At 47.6% G+C, this 20,746-nt stretch overlaps 1 protein-coding gene across 1 annotated transcript; it reads left to right on the top strand.

The window, feature by feature from the left end:
- Positions 1-14,426: 14,426 nt before the first annotated feature.
- On the top strand, positions 14,427-15,929 carry LOC116909403 (immunity-related GTPase family M protein-like). The gene has a single exon (XM_032912968.1). It carries the CDS (start codon positions 14,549-14,551, stop codon positions 15,794-15,796), a length of 1,248 nt encoding a protein of 415 aa, XP_032768859.1. The 5' UTR covers positions 14,427-14,548; the 3' UTR covers positions 15,797-15,929.
- The last annotated feature ends 4,817 nt before the right edge of the window (positions 15,930-20,746 follow it).

Below are 20,746 nucleotides of genomic sequence, written 5' to 3'. Positions count from 1 at the left end.
TTGAAGGGAGGGGCTAGGGAGATGGCTCAGTGGTTAAGAGAACTGGTTGCTCTTCTAGAGGTCCTGAGCTCAATTCCCAGCAACCACAGGGTGGCTTGCAACCATCTGTAATGGGATCTGATGACCTCTTCTGGTGTGCAGAGGTACATGCAGCTAGAGCATTCATACACATAAAATTTTAAAAAAATTTAAAGTTGAAAATTTCTCTCTTTCTTTTTTTCTGTCTGTCTGTTTGCTTGTCTTTCTTTCCTTTCTTTTATTTTTTTGAGACAGGGTCTCACTGTGTAGACTTGGCTGTCCTGGAACTCACTAGGTAGCCAGGCTTGGCCTCGAACTCACAGGCCTGCCTCTGCCTCCTGAGTGCTGGGATTAAAGCTGCCACTACCCTGACAAAGGGAGGTTTTACCTTGTATGAAATTTCTGTCAATAATTTGGACTGTACAGACCCCTGAAGGGGAAAAATAAAAAAAGAAATAAAAAAGGAGGCCATGACTGCGCCTAGGTATGGCAGAGGAGAAGGTTTATTGTAGACATGACAGAGAGCAGAGCCAGAAAGGGACATCTAGGAGAGTCCAGAGTGAACATGACCCTGAGCTGGACCATGTGAGGACAGTGGGGAGGGGAGAGAGGAGAGTTAGGAGACCAGGAGACCAAAAGGCCAGGAGGGTAAAGGATAGACAAAAAGACTGGATTACCAGTTGGATTATATAGGGAAGGGCAGTTATACCATGAAGCAGGTGTGGACTGAGGGATGCTGGGAGAACCTGGCAGCCAGGTTCACTTTGACTTGTTAAATAGGTACTTCGCTTAGTTAGCCATTGGTCCCAGGTTTGAGACCTTCTCCCCACCCCCACCCACGGAGAGCCATGCACTGTTTGTTCAATGTAAATCATTTGGGTTCATGACTCTCTCTATATATATTTTCCATAGCTAATCACAAATACTGTCTGTCAAGGTCTAGATGACCCCACCCCTGATGAACCCTAGCCCAGAGGACCACACCCTTAAGGATTCAGCCAATGATAACTTTGCAGAAGGAAAGACACAATTAAAATATTAGCACTTTGCAGAGCTTAAAGAACAAACTTAGATGTGTATCCACCAAACCCTGTATTTTTTTTTAAATTTTTTCTGATGTCAACTATGTCTCAATAAAGTTCAAGAAAACGGAAATGGGTCTAGACGGTGATTCATTGCTTGTCTGTTAGCTTTCTGTTGGGGTCCCTGGTAGTATGGGTCACCAGAGATAGAGGTTGACAGAGCTGTGGTCCCACAAATGGAGGTAGGCCCTCCGGGCTGAGGCCACTAGGCATGGAGTCACCAGGTATTGCAGTACTCAGGGTTGGAGGTTCTCAGGGGTGGGCTACTTAGGAGTGGGGTCCTCGGGGCTAGGGATCATCAGGGGTGGGAGTTCTTAGGGGTGGGGTCGTATTAATCTCAACAGACAGTATTTGCTTTGTGATTAACTGTGAAAAACGCACAGAGTCATCAGCCCAGCAGTCTAGAGTGAACACTGCATGGTTCTCCATGGGAGACCTTGTAAGGATCTGGAACGATCTAAACATTCCTTTAACTCTGTAGCAAATCGGCAAGCATCTTCAGACCCCGCTCTATGGAAAGATGGTGGCCTGACTCCGGGCCTGTCTGGTAGTGCTGTCTCCAGTGCTCTAAGCACAAAATGACACCCTCTCTCCCTGCACGTCCAAAGGGTTTTCTTTTCTATTTTTTTGTATTTTTGACTACATTTTATTCATTTATTTTCCCTCCCTGGGGAGCACAAATGTGTGCCATCACCCACATTCAGAGAACAACTCTGGAACTGTTGGGTTGGTTTTTTTTGGGGGGGGGGGCATTATTTTTGTCTCTGTGTGGGACCCAGGAATTGAATTCAGGTCGTCAGGCCTGACAGCTTTTACCCCGAGCTAGGGATCTGTCCATCATTCCTGTACCCTGAGCCTTCTCCTTGGCCTTCAAAGGCTTCTCACTGGCCAAATCCATAAAGGAAGGAAAGGAAAACAAAAACAAAAACAAACAAACAAACAAAAACAACTAACCAACCAAAAACCCTTCTGGCACCAACTAGATCCAAAATTTAAAGATTTCACTGCAACAGTGGAAAATGCAGAGCCTCTTGAAGTGGTCACTGCAGCACAGGGCTCCACAAACATCCCACAACAATGTCCTCCACAGAAAAGCACACACTCCTGGGTCAGCATAGAAAGCAGGGAAAGGGGAATAAAAGAGGCCCCTGGAATGAGAGACACTGGAATGAGGCTGGAAGAAAGGCCTGGGACGGTCTCTGGCTTGTGTCCTTCTATCAGGAGGGAGCTGGCTGGTTGAGAATCATGTTCACAAACATCAAAAATGAAACCAAGCAGGCAAGCGTTGACTTCTTGCTGGGCAGTCCAAGCATTTCCAGGAAAAGAAAACCGCTCTTGGGATTTTAGGACCCTGAGATTTAGAGGAGGACCCGAACTTGGGACTGACTTGCAGGCAGTTAGCTAAAGTACGTGGATAATGTATAACCACAGGGCATCAATAAGGAACAGCTTCCAGAACACAAAACAAAACCCACAGGGAGATAAGGACCACCCAAAGTGATGCAGGACACCAGAGGGACAAAGGTTGAATTGAAACTGGGTTGCCGATTACCACCCACAGGGCCACAAAGCACCTTTAGATCTCGGGAGCTTAAGATCCTGATTGAGAGTAATTATAACACACGCTTTGCAGGGAATGTGTTTCAAGTGGACGATCCTGTCAGTAGCTGGGCCTCTGTAGTCACCCCTGTGCTCACCCTTCCCGACCCACAGTGCATGTGGGTGGTCCAGGCTTTACCGTTGGGGGCAGGGGAATAAAGGAAGAATACATAACTGTCACAATTGCAGACCAGTTTGGGAGATACATTTTTCTTCCTTGTGAAATACACAGCACAGTAGCAACCTGAGTGTTACATACTAAGCCCTTATTTCTTGGAAGAAAGAGAAAGTGATTGCCTGTTAGTCTGGGAAACATGGCTCTATTTGTAGAGCAGAGACAAAGAGCTTGAGTCATGGTGTGATTTCAATGCTCACTGGCAGAACAGGCTTGCACAGGCAAACCGGAATGCATCAGAGAACGCCAGAAGGCCCTTGTTTGTGGGTCGTTCCTTGCCTTGTTGTTGTTGTTGTTGTTGTTATTTTTCCTGTTTGGAAGCTTGCATTATTCACTTTTAATGGGGACATTGCTTTATCTTGAATACGTTCATTAGCAAATTGAATTGCCTATTTTCTCACTCAGATTGTTTTAATTTTAAAGATTTTATTTATTTTTAATTTTGAGTATATGTATTGCGGGGGTTGGGGGTGGGGTTTGTACCCCATCTGCCTGTGGAGCTCACAGCCATTGGATTCGTTGGCTGAGTTGTAAGTGGTTGTAAACTACATGATGTGGGTGCTGGGCACCCAATTCCAGTGCTCCTCAAGAGGCATGTTGACAGCTGAGCCATCTCTCTACCACATGATTTTAGAAGGTTTAAAAATGTTGTGTCTCTAACTGAGTTTTTTGCACGTGTCAAGCAAGAAGAGCATAGAACAGATAGCACCGTGAGTAACTGACACACACATGAGAAAAATCCGTTTCGGAACTTGGCACCATCTATCAGCAAAAGTAACATGGTCTCTTGGTTTCTAGGAACTTTCTGTGTGTGAGGGTTGGGTAGTGTGGACAGATCCGAGATTTTCGCCCGTAACTGCCAATCAGAGGCATGCTCCCTGGAAAACAAGCTGAGCTCCTGCTTCTTCAGGTGAAATCCTACCGGGCAGAGCTCTACCGGGTCACTGTCCCCCAGCATAGAGCTGCCATCCAGGATAGGACCTGGACAGGGTACAGCACGGTGTAGAACTGGGCAGCCTGGACTTACGGAGCACACTTGGCAAGCTTTTTTCTGAAACTGGGTTTTTCTCTTTAAGCTAATCTATCTCTTAGAGCTTGGGAAAGGGTTTGAAACTGGGCTCAAAACAAAACAAGATTTGGGGTTGGGGTTTAGCTCAGTGGTTAGAGCGCTTGCCTAGGAAGCGCAAGGCCCTGGGTTCGGTCCCCAGCTCCGAAAAAAAGAACCAAAAAAAAAAAAAAACAAAAAACAAAAAAAAACAAAACAAAACAAGATTTTCAAAATCCAGCCAGTGGCCCAGCTTCTCTTCGGGGTGTGTGGCCTTGTCCTCTCCCCCTTCCTCCTAATTACCTGAACCCTGTCAGTCCTAGAGAGCCAGGGGTCAGATTGCCTCTGAGTGACTATCTGGTGGGGTTAGGGATCAAGGTCAGAAGAGGAGGGAGGAGAGGAGGCACAGGCAGGCTATGGTCCAGAGCTCTCAGGTTGGACCACAGCCAACTGGCTTCAGGCCCACTTTGTGTAGAAAACCCTTCTAAGCAGATACCTTATTGGGGTAACCTTGCTGAAAGATTGGGGTTCTTTCTGATCCTTTAAAGTTCTAAAAAGTCTTCAGTGGGTATATTACACACGTTGGGTACTAGCCTCAGCTCATGGAGAATTGAGTGTGGCTGTATTGGGCAATGGCCCAATGAAAAATGCCTTCGTTCCAGCTTGTTCATTCTGCTTCATCAGCAGAGACCCTGGTCTCAAAAACAACCCACCTTGTTCACAGTCAAATCACGCGCGCGCGCGCGCACACACACACACACACACGCACACACACACACTAGCTGGACAAACCTCTGAAAATGTAAATTCCCTTTCAGCAAGCCACCCCGACACTCAGGAAGGTCATGCAGGTGAGCAGAGAATTCCTGGGTTTTGAGGGGAGGACGGCTCAGAAGGACGTTGAGTCTATGTCTGTGTCACTTCTAGCTCCTGCAAGCCACCCGATCACCAGCACATAGATAGATGGAGATCTATTGTTTTGAGCAAGAGCAGCACAAAGTTTCTTTTGGCTAAATCACACCCCATATTATTGAACATGGCGGACTGCTCCAAGGGGCTGTGAGGGTGTAGAGACGTGCTCACCAGTTTTACAGCGCACACTTCTGGGTCATTATCTAATCTGAGGGTAGAGACAGGAGGAGGAGAGCTTATCTTTGGACTTCACCATGAACTTTTCTCTTACTTTGAATTGGGGAGCAGCTGGCTTTATGATAACTGGGGTCCTGATTCTGGTACTTTGGCAGAGTGCAGAGAGTCACCTTTGTCCCAGGACAGCAGGAGACCAAGGAGGCAATTCCCTCAGAGCCACAGAAAGTCTCCATGTCACAGGGAGACAACTGGGGTGTGAGTCGGGGTCACACGTAGGAACCATGTCAGTGAGACAGCAAATCTGTTCAATCTGGAGCTCAGACCTCCCTCCCCCACCTCAGTCTCCGAGAGACACCAGGATCCTTTCTTTGGTTTCAAAGGACATGACAGGTGACTTTGTTAACGTGGGCCACCAGAAAGGGAAGGCTATCTATGTCTGCCTGAGCATCGGCACATGCATGTGTGTACCCATGCATTGTTTCCATGTGTGACACATATCCCAGAGCATGTAGCTTCACACAAACACCCGGGAGTAGGACAGCACCCACATCCTTGGGAAGTGTCAGCGATGCTCAGTGTGCAGGACGGCAGAGCACACAGTCCGGCTGACAAGCCAGATCTTCACACCGATTCACACAGCGACTCACACCGGAGCCTCTTCTCATCTTACTGAGTGAAGGCCGCAAGCAAGAGGTGATGGATTTTGAGGTGACTAGTTCCCGTGCTCTGATGGATTTTGACATGATTAGTTCCTGTACTTCTGTGAGGAGATAATGTGCAAACGTAGCTCCTATGTGGGTAACCATGTGCGGGAGGTACACAGTCCTGGTTCCAGGATGAAACCCAAACTTCAGACTGCCCCAGCTGGAAGTTGATTTCTGGGTAAATGGCTTTTTCAAGAACATGGTGCATGGGCTCTGGGTACCCTGTGTCCACACCCTGAGTCCCTTTGCCATGAACTTTTATCTGGTGCCCAATCCATAAATACAGCCTGCCTTGCCAGCCAGAGTCCCTCCCAGAGATTCTGACTGACTCTACTTGGCTCATGCAAACACTACATTTAGAACAGGACTTGGAACCCGTTAGTGCTAGAGACTGATTGTGTAACTGTTTCTTTAGGCTTCCAGAGGGAGCAGAGGGGGAGCACAGGGGGCAGGGCCTCTAGCTGCTCCTTAAAAATCACATATACAGCAATTGGGGCATGAAAGTGGGCCACAATTGATCTCCTCCTTCTTTCCTTCCTTCTTTTCTTCCTTCTTTCTTTTTTGGGACAGGATTTTTGCTTTTGAGGTGTGTGTGTGTGTGTGTGTAGCTCTAGCTGTCCTGGAACTTGATCTTTAGACCAGGCTGGCCTGGAACTCAGAGATCCTCCTGCCTCTGCCTCCTGAGTGCTGGGAGTGAAGGTGGCTGCCACCGTGCCTGGTTTGTTTAGATTCTTCGGACGCTGACATCTCCCTGTGGCCCAGCAGGGACAGGAGTCTGCTTGCTCTTGCTCTGGTGATAGAATCAGAGACCAGCTAGCTGCACTTGCAGAGGACAGAACCCATGGGGGATCCAACAACTTCTGATCTCTCTGGATACTAGGCACCCACATGCTACACACACATACATGCAAGCAAAACATTTAAACACACAAAATAAGTAAATCTTCTTTTGACATAGGGTTTCTCGGTGTAGCCCCTGCTGTCCTGGAACTCGCTTTGCAGACCAGGCTAGCCTTGAATCACAGAGATCAGCCTGCTTCTGCCTCCCAAGTGCTAGGATCAAAGGCATGCACCACCATACCGCCCCCCCCCCAATAAATAAGTCTTTTAAAAGTATTTTATTGTTATTATTTTAAAGAAGAATGAGGCTGTGACATTCATGCCAGCTGGCCAGTGGTGCCCATTCTGGGGACTCACGTCCCCCCTTTGCTTTGCTCATATTTTCAGGTGACCCAGTTAACATGGTGCAGATCTTGGCCCCAGTGCAGAACTAAGCACTGGGCCCCGGCAGGGATTTCCGAGGCCGCAACTCACAGCATAGACACCAAGGAAGCAACTAAAATGGGGTGCAGTGGCCAGAAACCTGCTCCATGAAGGAAAAAGAAAGGGCAGAGAATCAACAAGGAGCTGGGACACAGAGGTTTAGCTGCACCATGCACTACGGTGCCGCCATGAGGCCCCTGCTCTTCTGGTGCGCCTAAAGGGAGTTGTGATTGAGAAACATGGAGAAGGGGCTGGAGCTGTTGTTCTTGCTGAGGACCCAAGTAAGAGTGGTTTCCAGCGTCCACGTGACAGCTTACAACTGCCTGTAACTCCAGCTGCAGGGGTTCCAACAGCCTCCTCTGACCTCTGAGGCTCATGCACGCACAGGGTGCACAAATACTGAAAGAAGGGGTGGGGGAGGGAGGGAGATGTCAGGGACGGTGAGTGAAACTGAAAAGCCAGGGCAGCCCAGGCGGCAAGGACTGAGCGTGCCCACTACCCATCAGCCACTGCGTCTTAACCTGCTCAACAGCAGCACAAGGAAACTAGCCCGTTCCTCTCTACCTGAGCACTCAGTGGTCCAGGGCATCACTGTGCACAAAGATGTTGCCCAAAAACGTGGCAACTGAGCATACAGAGAAGGAGAGTGTGGGTTTTTTTGTTTTTTTTTTTTGGTTTTTGTTTTGTTTATTAAATTTTTCCCCTGAACTCAGAGAAACCCACCGGCAGGAGACCTCTTAAAGGTGGCATATTCTGTTGGGGACCGCATGCCTTGATCCTGGCTAGCTGACAGGATTAGAGCAAGGCAGAGAGGTTTCCTCAGAGGTGGGATTACTGCCTCTGGGCTGAGTGCGCGGGAGGGAGCGAGTAGACAACGGAGAAGGGACAAAAGCCCCAAGGAGCAGCATTGAAGAGCAAGTAGTTCTCTAAGGACCAGTCTCACCTGGTCTCAACATGGTGCCGTTATCGAGGGGGCTCCAGGAAGGGAGGCAGCCGGGTCAGACCAGGCAGCTCTGACTGCAGCTCTGGATGGCAGGGCTCCCAGGGAGATTTTTGACCTCCAGGCCCCAGCAGGGCGGCCCCCCTCCCCCACTTCCTGAAGAAGAATGTAGAAGAAGAATGTAGAGTCTGAGCCGCAAAATCTCGAAAACCAGTCACTTCCAGGAACCGAAACTGAAAGCAGTTCTGGCAGCCGGCCCCTCCCCTCGGGGAGGAGGGGGGCGGGGGGTGGGGGCGGCGGCAGGCAGGGCTCATGCCTAAAAGTTGAGGAACTGCATCAGGGCCAAGATAGAGCAGGGTCTGAGAGGTAACCCAGGAGCTCAGGCTGGCCTTCGGAAGCTCCAGGCTCTTCTAGTCGCTCTTCCCCACAGGACCCTGCTCCTTCAAACTTCTGTTCTCTCCCTCCTGGCTGTCCTGGGCCCGGATTGCAGTTCTGTAAGGCTTCTGAGCAGGTAGGTGAGGGGCTCCTGCTTGGCCTAATAACCTGCTCAGGGCAGGGGAGTCTGGGGTCAGGTATTTTTCTGGGGGACTCTGTGCTGCAGGCACCCTCCCTCACTGTCTTCAGGACCAGAGTGCCTGGTGTTTTGGGTGTTTTGGCTGAATCAAGCCCTTCCAACCAACCAACAGAGAGGCAGTGTAGCCCCATTTACCTGCATATCCCTGGGTTTGTGGGTCTTCTGATGGGGCCTAGTTTAAAGAAAGCAGGTGGGATTTTATTCATCTTCTCTTGGCCACTGTTTTGATGTTCCCTCTGGGGCCAGAGTCCAGGATCAGACCATCCCACAGGCAGTGTTGGAACGCCCCGGAATTGTGTACCATGCACCTGTTCGTCATGTGGAACATGCAGGGACTCCCGGCTTGGAGGGCTGGGTCCGTAAGGGAACTTTTTGCCTAACTCAGTTGGGCATTTTTATCTGCATTGGAGAAGCTGGCTTTTCGTCAGGCTATCAGCATTTCAATCTTTTGGAAGAGAATATAATAAAACACAACCCGACAGAACATAGGGCAGACCAAAGGGCCTCCGGGGAAACGCATACATGACCTTTTTGTGCAGCTGTGAGACTATTGCGTGTGTGTGTGTGTGTGTGTGTGTGTGTGTGTGTGTGTGTGTGCGTGCGCGCGCATGCCTGTGAGTCTGCTTGCCAGTACCTGTGTGTGTGTGTGTAATACAGAGCCTGACTTCAGGATGTCTTCCTCAGACTCTCTCCAACTTATTTTATTTTATTTTTATTTTTTGAAATAGAATCTCTCAGTGAACCTCTTGGCTAGACTGGCTGGCCAGCAAGCCCTCTGGGGTCCTTTTCTTTCCACCCCTCCAGCCAGGGTATTTTAGGTATGAGTTGAATCTGGCTTTTAAGTGGATGCCAGGGACTCAAACTCCTGCTTGTGAGGTGAGCACTTTCTTCATTGAGCCATCTTCTGTCCCCTTTCCCCAGAGTATTTAGAGAGATCTGGATCTTTATGGGGGTATTGTGGCCAGCATTAGATCTATCAGAAGAGTGGCCAGGAACTGCTTTGTGTAGTTCAGGACTTCTTCCTTCCTTCATCTTTCTGTTTTTCTTTCTTTTCTTTTCTTTTTTTTTTTTTTTTGGAACGGTCTGTGGCTTTTTTTTTACGTCTTATATCTCTAGAAAAAGAGTCCTAGGGTTTCCTCTCCTGTGTGTTTTCGTCTTGCTTCTTCACGGTCCAGTACGATGAAGTCACACTGACAGGGTGGAAGCAGATTGTTCGGCCGTTTCTCTAGGTGCCTGTGCTGCCCATCAAATCCCGGGCTGATCAATCCGCACTTGTTCAGCCTGCCTCTGGGCTCCACCGTGGTCCCAGCCCTGTGATCATCAGTGATTTAAAATCTGCTGATGCACCTATGCCTCATCGTCTCCATTACGACCTGAACGATGCCTCGGCAGCATGGCCTGATGAGGGCCTGGGGCTTGCCTCTCCTCTAGGCATTGCTGCTGCTCTTGAAAGCACCTGCCAGGGCGATCACGCAGACCACGGCCAGCCAGCTCACGGAAAGACGGGACAAAGAGCTCCTTGTGTATTTCTAACAATGTGTTTCCCCATCTGCCATCAGTTGTTGTAATATCGTTTTTCTAATAGGTTCTGAAGAAGAGTAAAGATCACAAGGCCTGTAACAGACCCACGGGTTCAGGTCCACGGGTGTAAACCTTCATACTCCATTAAGTCGAAGGGAGAAGGAAGAACCAGAGGAACACCAGCTCAGCCATTTGAGTTAAGACTACAGAGTGTTCACACAGACAGCAGAGAGCTGTGTAGAGAGCGTCCCATGGATTTAGTCATGAAGTTGCCACAAACGATATGGAAGGTGGGTAGCATGGCTTGCCTCATCAGAAAACAGAGACTTGAGAAACTTGTTGGGCTTGCAAGGAGCTGGGTGAGTCTTCAAACACAGGTTGGGGCTCTTGGCCGATCCCCTCCATGCTGACCCTTCCACAGGTCATGTCCTGGCCCAGCCACTGTGTAAGTATCATGTTTGGGGAGTAGAGCTGGACTCACCTCAGGGAGGGAACAAAGAAAGGAAGCATCCCAGGAGAGGACTGAGGAGAGAGGCCACCCCAGGAGAGGACAAGAAAGGAGAGAAACCACCTCAGGGGAGAATTGAGTGGGGTCACGACAGAGAATTAATCAACACTCAGAAGTTGTTCCCTGGAAGTGGTCCCTCAGGTAGAATGGTGGGCCTTATGGGGCAGATACCTGGGCTCTTCAGTGTGAGGACTTGGAATCCTTCATAGGATTCTAAGGGGTGGATCTGGCTGGGAGCTCTTCATGTAACAGGTGCACACTACGTGAATCAAAGAGATGGTCTTGAGTTTGGGAGTTTTAATGTATTTATTTGTCTGTTTATTTTTTGTTTATTTTTAAATTTATTTTTGAGACAGGGTTTCTCTGTGTAGTCCTGACTGTCCTGGAACTCTGTAGATCAGGCTGGCCTTGAACTCAGAGATTTGCCTGCCTCTGCTGGGATAAACCACCACATCTGGCTGATGTGAAGTTTTAAAATGTTGATGGCAATGCACATAGAAAGGGTTGTTTATTTGTTTTTTTGTTTTTGTTTTTGTTTTTGTTTTTTTGTTTTTTTTTTTTCCGGAGCTGGGGACCGAACCCAGGGCCTTGCGCTTCCTAGGCAAGCGCTCTACCACTGAGCTAAATCCCCAACCCGTTTATTTGTTTTTTTGAGACAGGGTCTCATGTAGTCCAGGCTAGCTTCAAACATACAGTGTAGGCGAGGAGGCCTTTAATTTTCTTATCCTTCTGCTTCCAATTCCTTAGTTCTCAGAATACATGTGGATGACACATGTCCAGGTTTCTGTGTCACTAGGGACTGAACTCATCCTTCATGTGTGCTAGGCAAACACTCTTTATCAACTGAGTAACACCTCTTGGGGTGTGTCTGCCTCTCTCTCTCTCTCTCTCTCTCTCTCTCTCTCTCTCTCTCTCTCTCTCTCTCGGGAAATAAGAAGTTGCTTATCCTGGAGCCATTTTGAGTTTTCATGGCCTAGGAATAGAAATTTAGGTTACCCACATTTGTGTTCTAATGTGAAAGCTTCAGGAAGTTTTTTATAGTTTTACACAACAGCAGCAACAACAACAGATCCTGAATCAAGATAAATTTAAAATACACTAGTAGATATATCAGAGAGGCAAGATGGGGGAAGCTTTTCTATTGGCCCAAGATGTCATCTGATCATTTCAATAGATAGAATTTTCCTTTCCTTTTCTTAAGGAAATAAGAGATAGTTTGTTCCAGAGCTGTTTTGATCATGGTTCAGGAAGATGGATTTAGGTTGCCCCAATTTCTACGTTCCAACAATCCCTGTTAATGGTGGCATTGTGAAGGCCTGTTGAAATAATTAATTAATGAGTTTGCTACTTGCTACAATGGTTTATGTTCCCAAATGAAACACACACACACACACACACACACACACACACACACACACACACACACACACACACAGCTTTCTATTTTAATATTCATTAATCAGAACAATAGCTGGGTCACTGCCTAACCTCCACTGCTGATAGACTCTACCTCCCACCGACAACTTACTAAATTCTGTGTTCTATTTTGGCTGCTCTGGACCCAGGGGGCTGCCCAGCTGGGCTATGTTCTCCTCCCCACCCCTTCCAACTCCTTCACATGGTGGCCATGCTTCACTGTCCCACACTCTTCTCCGGTTTAGTGTCTCCTTCACACTCTCCTAGCTTGGCTGATCCCCGCCCCTGGACTTCCCCTCCCTAACCTTCCCCCCACCAAGCCTGGGAAATTCCAAACAAGGCCTCTGTCTGTCCTTCCCAGCTATTGGCTGTTGGCATTTTTATTCACCAATCAGAACCAATTGGTGGCAGTTTCCTAGAAGCTACTCTCCAGTAAGAAGTTTTGGGGACCCAGATTAACATTAGCACACAAGCAACCTTAGGCCAAACCCACTACAAAGGCCTGTCACCTAGGGACAGCATGGGCGTCTTTTATCTTCAATTCAACCCTCAGGTCAGCTTACCCAATTCTCATTACAATGGAGGCTCACAATGCTTTGATCTTGTGGTAAGGATTGAGCCTACCCATTTGCACAATAGCCGGAATTCTTATATTAGTGCCATTGTCAACACACTTGGACACTCAAATCTTAGTGTTTATGAACAATCAGATTGGGGCTGGAGAGAAGGCTCAGCTGTTAATCAGACTGGTTGCTCTTGCAGAAGACCTGGGTTCTATTCCCAGCATCCACATTGTGCCTCACAACTGTCTGTAATTCCTGCTTCAGGGGATCTGATGCTCTCTTTCAGTTTTTGAGGGCACATATGGTATATAGACATGGGTGTAGGCAAAACACACATACATGCAAATGAATCTAAAAAGCAAACAAGCAGAAAGCCTCACCAGGTGGTTTGGGAAGTTTGGTTTGACTGTCTGCTGAAGTTGATGGGTTACGGGTATTTGCCATTGCAGGTAATTATTGGTCTATATCATTGCGAATTTCATAGTGTGATTACAAATAGTAAATTTATCCAGGTTGGTAAGAGAGTACACAAGGACCTGAGTTCAGTCCCCAGAACCCACATGAAAAAAGCTGGATACATCTGTGTAGTAGCACACGCCTTTAATCCCAGCATTCGGAGGCAGAGGCAGTTGGTTTTCTGAGTTCGAGGCCAGCCTGGTCTAAAGAGTGAGTTCCAGGGCAGCTAAGGCTACACAGAGAAACCCTGTCTCAAAAAAACAAACAAACGAAAGGAAAAAGAAGAAAGACCATGGTCCATGTAGTGAGTTCCAGAGCATCAGGACTACCTATTAAGACCCTGTCTAGAAAAAGCCCAAATCAAACCAAACCAAAAAACAACTAACCAAAAAAAAAACCAAAAAAAACCCCAAAAAAACAAAAAAAAAGCTGGGTGTGGTAAAATGGGTTTGTAATCCCAGTGCTGGGAGGTGGAGACAGTCAGATCTCGGGGGCTCCCTGGTCAGCCAAATCTAACCTCATCAGTGGACCACAGGTTCCTGTGAGAGACCCTGTCCTAATAAATAAGTGCTGAAGAGAAGGCTCAGCTATTAAGAGCACAGGCCGCTCTTCCTGAGGATCAGGCTTCAATTCCTGTGACCTTGTTCTGGCTTCCAAAAGTGTCAGATACACATGTGGTACACAGATGCACACATAAGCAAAAACACCCACCCACATAAAAGGTAAAGGAAAAGCAAGCCAGATGAGAGCTCCAGAGGAACAGCAGCCAAGGTTGACCCTTGGTCACACACACACACACACACACACACACACACACACACACACACACACGCACACAGGCACACGCCAACATACATGCACACACACACAGATGGGTGTTTGCACATGTGTGTATAGGCAGACACATACAAATACACAAAATCAATCTCTTTCTGGAGGCAGGTCTTACTACATAGTTCTGGTTGGCCAGACTGACCTTGAACTAACAGAAATCCACCTGCTCCTGCCTCCTAAGAGCTGAGACTGAAGGTGTGTGCTACCACACCCAGCTGAATATTTGATTTTCTTTTGGAGACTTATTTACTTTAGGTGAATGAGTGCTGTATTTGCATGTGTATCTGTGTGCCGGAAGAGGACAGCAGATCCCATTACCGATGGTCAGGAGCCACCATATGGTTGCTGGGGATTGAATCCAGGATCTCTGGAAGAGCAGCCAGTGCTCTTAACCCCTGAACCGTCTCTCCAGCCCTTGAATATTTGGTTCTTAAAGGAGAAGCACAATGGGCCGTGGTTTGGAAAGCTGTGGTCAGCCCTGCCCACCCATTTTCTCATTGAAGAACCCAGCTGCTGTTTTGCAGCTCAGGTTCTGACATCCTCAGTCCTGCTGTGAGGTGAGCAGTGTGAAGAACTATGCAGCTAGAGAGCAACCCCGTCCCAGAGGAGGTGCCGTGCTCTGTTCAAGTGAGGGCCTTGGCTGTCTCTGGCGGCAGATTTGAAAGCCACGGCTGGCGTGTGTGCGTCCTGTGGATTTCTGTGTCATCTTGAGTCTGACTCTCTGCTCTTCCCTTCTGCAGGTTTTTACCCTTTTCATAAACATGGCGAAACCTCTCAAGCCGTCATTGTTTAAATCCATCACTGCTGGTGAGTCATTCTATAGCAGCCAGAACTCTTCTTCTCCAGAAATCATTGAGAAGGTCGGTAAGGCTGTGGCAGAGGGGGGTTTACAGAAAGTGATATACACAGTCAAAGAGGAAATGCAGAGTAAGTCTAGATACACGGTAAAAATCGCTGTGACTGGGGACTCTGGCAATGGCATGTCATCTTTCGTCAACGCCCTTAGGGGCATTGGACACGAGGAGGAGGATTCAGCTCCCACTGGGGTGGTGAGGACCACCCAGAAACCAGCCTGTTACTTCTCTTCCCACTTACCCTATGTGGAGCTGTGGGACCTGCCTGGCACCGGGGTCACAGCCCAGAGCATGGAGAGCTACCTGGATGAGATGCAGTTCAGCGCATATGACCTTATCATCATCATTGCTTCTGAGCAGTTCAGCTCGAATCATGTGAAGCTGGCGGAAGCCATGCAGAGGATGAGAAAGAGGTTCTATGTCGTCTGGACCAAGCTGGACAGGGACATCAGCACAAGTACCTTCCCTGAACCCCAGCTCCTGCAGAGTATCCAAAAGAATATCAGGGAGAATCTCCAGAAGGCTCAGGTGAGGGACCCCCCCATATTTCTGGTCTCCTGCTTTAGTCCATCTTTTCACGACTTCCAAGACCTTAGAAACACACTGAAAAAAGACATCCTCAACATCAGGTACAGAGATCCCTTAGAGACCCTTTCTCAAGTCTGCGACAAGTGCATCAACAATAAGGCGCTCTCTCTGAAGGAGGATCCGGAGGCAGCTGTCAGCCCCCCGTATGATATTGCTGACCTGGAGAGGAGTCTGGACACCTACCAGAAGCTCTTTGGTGTGGATGATGAGTCACTTAGGAGGGTAGCTCAGAGTACAGGGAGACCGGAGATGAGCACCAGGGCCTTGCAGTTCCAGGACTTGCTCAAGATGGACAGGAGACTGGGGTTGATGACGTGTTTTGTCGTGAACATACTCCTCAGGGTTCTTGGAAGCCCATGGTGGTTCGGCTTGTGGGATGTCGTTACCCGATACTTCAGACACCAGAGACAGAAGCGCATCATTGAAATAGTTGCTAAGAACACCAAGACCTACTTGAGGAGCGCTCTAAAGGACTATACACTTCCTCCTGAAATCCTTTGTGAAGGGTCTGGCGTACCCTCAAGTGGAATCCAGGCTGCCTCAGGGTCTTTTTGCATAGAGCCCTAGCTATTCGCCAGAAAGCAAGAACTGCAGCAACACCTTGTAACAATGCTTAATAAATTTAGAGGACTTCAGGAAACCGCTCTCCTTCCTGTCTTCAACTCTAATACCCTGTTCCTTCAAAGTGCCAAGTACTTGCCGGTACCTAGATTCTTATGCTTTCAGTCTTCATGGTAACGCATGCCCCCCCCCGGGGGGGGGCTGGGGACCGAACCCAGGACCTTGCGCTTCCTAGGCAAGCGCTCTACCACTGAGCCAAATCCCCAACCCCGGTAACGCATGTTTAAATCAAATCTTTTCCCTCGGGCTGGAGAGATGGCTTAGTAGTTAAAAGTAATGGCTCCTCTTCCAGGGGTCCTGAGTTCAATTCCCAGCAACCGCGTGGTGGCTCACAACCATCTGTAATGGGATCTGATGCCCTCTTCTGGTGTGTCTGAAGACACAGTGTGTTCATATATAAAAATAAATAAATAAATGAATCTTTAAAAAAAAAATCTTTTCCCTCCTAAACCATTAAAGTTGTCTTCATCAATATTGTTTTATTCTTAGCTTTATCGTTCTCCGGATAACCCTGGTGGCGACTCAACTGGCACAGAATTAGAAATTTGGAGGGAGGAGTGGGGTGGTGGCAACTGTCCCTTAAGGTCTACTGCTTGTTGGGTCTGTGTGTATGCACCGGTGAGTGCAGGTATATGGTTTTGTGTTTCCCCACAGCACGTAGAGTTAGTGTCCTCCTCCCACCATGCGGGTTCTGGGGACTAAAGTCACATCATCAGGCTTGGCAGCAAGCACCTTCACCCACTGAGCAGCCGTATTGCTGGCCTGCCAAAGATGTCTCTGAAACATGTGATCAGTGTTCAAGGAGCTCAGCAAGGGAGTCGAGCTCTGTGCCAGCACAGGGAAGAGAGGTTTCCTCGAGGTCTGGACATCAACTTCTTAGTCTATTTTCTGGCGTTCCAACAAAACACAATCTGAGTTTAGGGAATATAAAAGCAAGTATGGTTTATTAACTCATAGTTCTGGAACCTGGGAGGCTCCTCAAGTTAGCCTCTAGTGGCCCCATCACAATGGCAGGCACTCATGTGGAAGAGACCAGAAGCACAAAAGATCCAGAGACGAGGCTGCACCTTAAGGGAAGCAGCTGAACCACTGAGAACATGATTGGTCCCTTCCTAAAGCAATGACAGCATGACCTAATTATCTCTCATGAGGGCACATCTCGTGCGTGTATGTGTGTGTGTGCCTGTTACATGTGGGTGGAGACTGTAACAAGACCCCAGACCTTAACACATGACTTCATGATGGAAGCACCTTTTAGGCTGTAAAACCCAGCAGGTTGATAGTACCAGTGCCAAAGTGAAAACTAAGACCTACTCCATCAAAGTCCACAGTTCTGGCAGCGTCTCTAAATGCACTAACCTTGCCTTGTGGCTTCTGTGGTTCCACTTCTGGCTAACTGCTCTCGCTAACTGAAGTATGTCAACCCAGGACACAGTTTTTGGGCTCAAAGCTCCATCCCGAAAAGGCTGCAGAATATACTGGGATCCTGAACATCCAGTGTAGTCACTATCGGGCTAGTCGGCTATGGAGGACATAGAAGTTGGAAAGGTTTCAACTCTGCTCCCACGTGTCCTCGGCTAGGCTGTCCCGGATATGTTCTTCAGTTAGAAGCATTCAGAAGTTGCTTTTCTTCTTCTTTTTTGCTGCTGCTGCTTTGAGACAGGGTCTCACTATGTAATGCTGGCTATCCTGGAACTTGCTATATAGACCAGGCTGGCCTTGAACTAAACAAGATACATCTGTCTCTGTCTCCTAAGTGCTGACATCGAAGGCATGCACCACCCCATCCTGCCAGTGATTACATTCTTTTTTTAAAGATTTATTTATTTATTATATGTAAGTACACTGTTGCTGTCTTCAGACACACCAGAAGAGGGCATCAGATCTCATCACAGATGGTTGTGAGCCACCATGTGGTTGCCGAGATTTGAACTCAGGACCTCTGGAAGAAGTTATTGGTGCTCTTAACTGCTGAGCCATCTCTCCAGCCCCAGCAATTACATTCTTTTTTTTTTTTTTTTTTTTTTTTTTTTTTTTTTTCTTTTTCTTTTTTTCGAGCTGGGGACCGAACCCAGGGCCTTGCGCTTCCCTAGGTAAGCGTTCTACCACTGAGCTAAATCCCCAGCCCCACATTCTTAATGCCCCTTTGTGACCTGTGTGCTGATCTTGGAGGAGGTTCCACTCTGCCTCAGGGGGGATAGGAAACACCTCAGTCCAACAGCCTGGTTGCTATCTGCAACCTGTCAACTGGAATCCCTCACATTCTTCTGTTGCTGATGGGTGCCTGGAGCTGACTCATGACTGAAGGAACCACATTCAGAGAGCATTCTCATGCCCTTGAAACCAACTTCTGAGAGGTTCTGCTATGTGTTTAGTTTTGAAAATGATGCTTTCTATGGGTTAGGTCTACTCTTCTAGACAATAAACTTAGTCTCTCTCTCAATGTGTGAGTGCGTGTGCGTGTGCACACAGGGGCCAGAAGAAAGTGCTGGACCCTCTAGAACTAGAGTTACAAACAGCTGTGAGTTGCCTAAGGTGGGTACTGGCAACTAAACTCTAGAGTCTTCTGGAAGGGCACCGAATGACATTAATCACTGAGTCATCTCTCCAGGCTTGTGGATAGTCAACTTTTGATTTTCTCAATTTTTCCTGAAGAGATTGGAGACTATGTCTTTGAGGTCCATAATGTGCTGGTTTGAATATGCTTAGCCCAGGGAGTGACACTATTGGGAGGTGTGACCTTGTTGGAGCGGCATTGTTGGAGGAAGTGTGTCACTGTAGGGGTGGGCTTTGCGATCCTCTTCCTAGCTGCCTGGAAGACAGCAGTTTTCTCCCGTTCACCTTTGGAACACAGAGCCATGCCTACCTGGATGCTGCCATGCTTCTGGCCTTGCCTGAACCTCTGAACCTGTAAGCTAGCTCTGATTAAATGCTGTCCTTTTTAGTGTTGCCTTGGTCATGGTGTCTCTTCTCTGCAATTAAAATCTTTTTTTTTTTTTTTTAAAGATTTATTTATTTCATGTATATGAGTACACTGTAGCTGTCTTCAGACACACCAGCAGAGGGCATCAGATCTCAATACAGGTGGTTGTGAGCCACCATGTGGTTGCTGGGAATTGAACTCAGGACCTCTGGAAGAGCAGTCAGTGCTCTTAACCACTGAGCCATCTCTCCAGCCCAGCAATGGAAATCTTAACTAAGACAACGAGTCCCAAACTACGTGGTTTGATCCAGTGAGAGTACTAGAAAGTCTGAATCCAGTTTGTCCCAGGACAAGGCAGGGAACACTTATCCACCCTCTGGTCTCATCCCTCACCGAAAGTCCACAGTCCAGCCTGCAGGTCTACCCCGACTTGCTGTCCATGAGGTGTAGTGACTGAGAGGGACTTGCCCAGGGGGAATCTCTGTCTGTTCCTCATGTGTTACCAGAGCACATTTAGCAACCTGGGCTGGGTTTGTTCTTTTCTAACTTTGTCTCTCAGCTGTTTGGTCACACAGGCAGGAAGGTTTTCCTAATTCCTTATTGGCAACTGCAGTTTCCCCTCAAAGCAGCTGAAAGTTAACTGCTGAGGTCACCCTGTTAGCTTTCTGGGTTATTTTTATTTATATCTCTCAGCTATAAACTGTTCTCTCTTTTTTTTTCTTTTTTCTTTTTTTCGGAGCTGGGGACTGAACCCAGGGCCTTGCGTTTGCTAGGCAAGCGCTCTACCACTGAGCTAAATCCCCAACCCCTATAAACTGTTCTCTTGACCTTCTCCTGGCCACAAGTGCCCTACTTAGTGTCGAAAGCCTTTTCCGGACATTCAAGTAACTGAGGAAACTGGTGGGGTACGGCGTCTGCCTTGGGGCCAAAAGCTGATGACTTCAGCAATCCAACTGTCTCTTGCTATTCTGGAACCAAATGGCTTCTAGCTGCTTAAATCTCTCTTGCTATTCAGGGGCCAAGAGCTGGGAGGCTTCCGGCAATTTAATTGATAGCAGCAGGGGATTAGAAAAAGAAACTCAGTTACTTGGGGTCTTTCTCTCACTGCCTGATAGAATTGGGTTAACTCTTTGTGAGCCAGTGAGAAAGGAGAAAAAAGTAAGTCAGGCACACAGATGAGCGCACACTGGGTGAATCAGAAATGGCTACACTGAAACTCAATTGTTGCTTTCAGCTTTTTATAGCCTTTTAGACAGAAAGTTCCCTGTGTAAGAAAAGTTACATCATAGATAAAATGTTACACGAAAGGGGAGTTACAGAAGGATGTGGATAGTAAGTTCAAAGAATATGGAATATAGAATATAATTTCATTCTATAAAATCTTAAGTTCAAAGCAACAGTTTCAATATGGCCTTGCTTTATCATAGTGCACATCTGTGGTTCATCCTGAGCCCTGACCTAGAATGAATGTTTTTCCTTGATCACAAATCGGTCCTAAGTCTATTTCTCTTCTTACTGTAATTTATGAAAGCTCATTGCATTCCTTATTATGAAGCCTTTCCTTACTATTCTCTGAGGGGGGGGGGAGCGGTATTCCATTCTTGATTCTAACTTTATTACATCTTTCTGGCAAAACAACTAAAACCGGGGCGCTCCAGGCCGAGCGGCGCTCCGCTCTCTCTCACTCACCCAAGCGCAGGGCGGCGCCCCCGCTCCCCGCACCCGCCGGGCCTCCATGCGCCCAGCAAATGGCTCTTCTGCTTGTCTACCTCAAACTTCGGTCTTGCTTAGTTTAAAAAAAAAAAAAAAAAAAAAAAGGAGCAGCAGAAAGATTAGGGTTTCTTTAATTAAAAATTAAAAAAAATTTTTTCAAAAGAAAAAAAAAACCAACTAAAACCATCTCCTTAAACTTTCCTCCTAAAATTATTTGAATCAAATCAGGAACTCTATAAAGTCATTAATTCATCTGAACA

This window comes from Rattus rattus, chromosome 9 (genome assembly GCF_011064425.1).
Source record: "Rattus rattus isolate New Zealand chromosome 9, Rrattus_CSIRO_v1, whole genome shotgun sequence".
NCBI lineage: Eukaryota > Metazoa > Chordata > Mammalia > Rodentia > Muridae > Rattus > Rattus rattus.
This window is presented reverse-complemented; position numbering and strand designations above follow the sequence as displayed.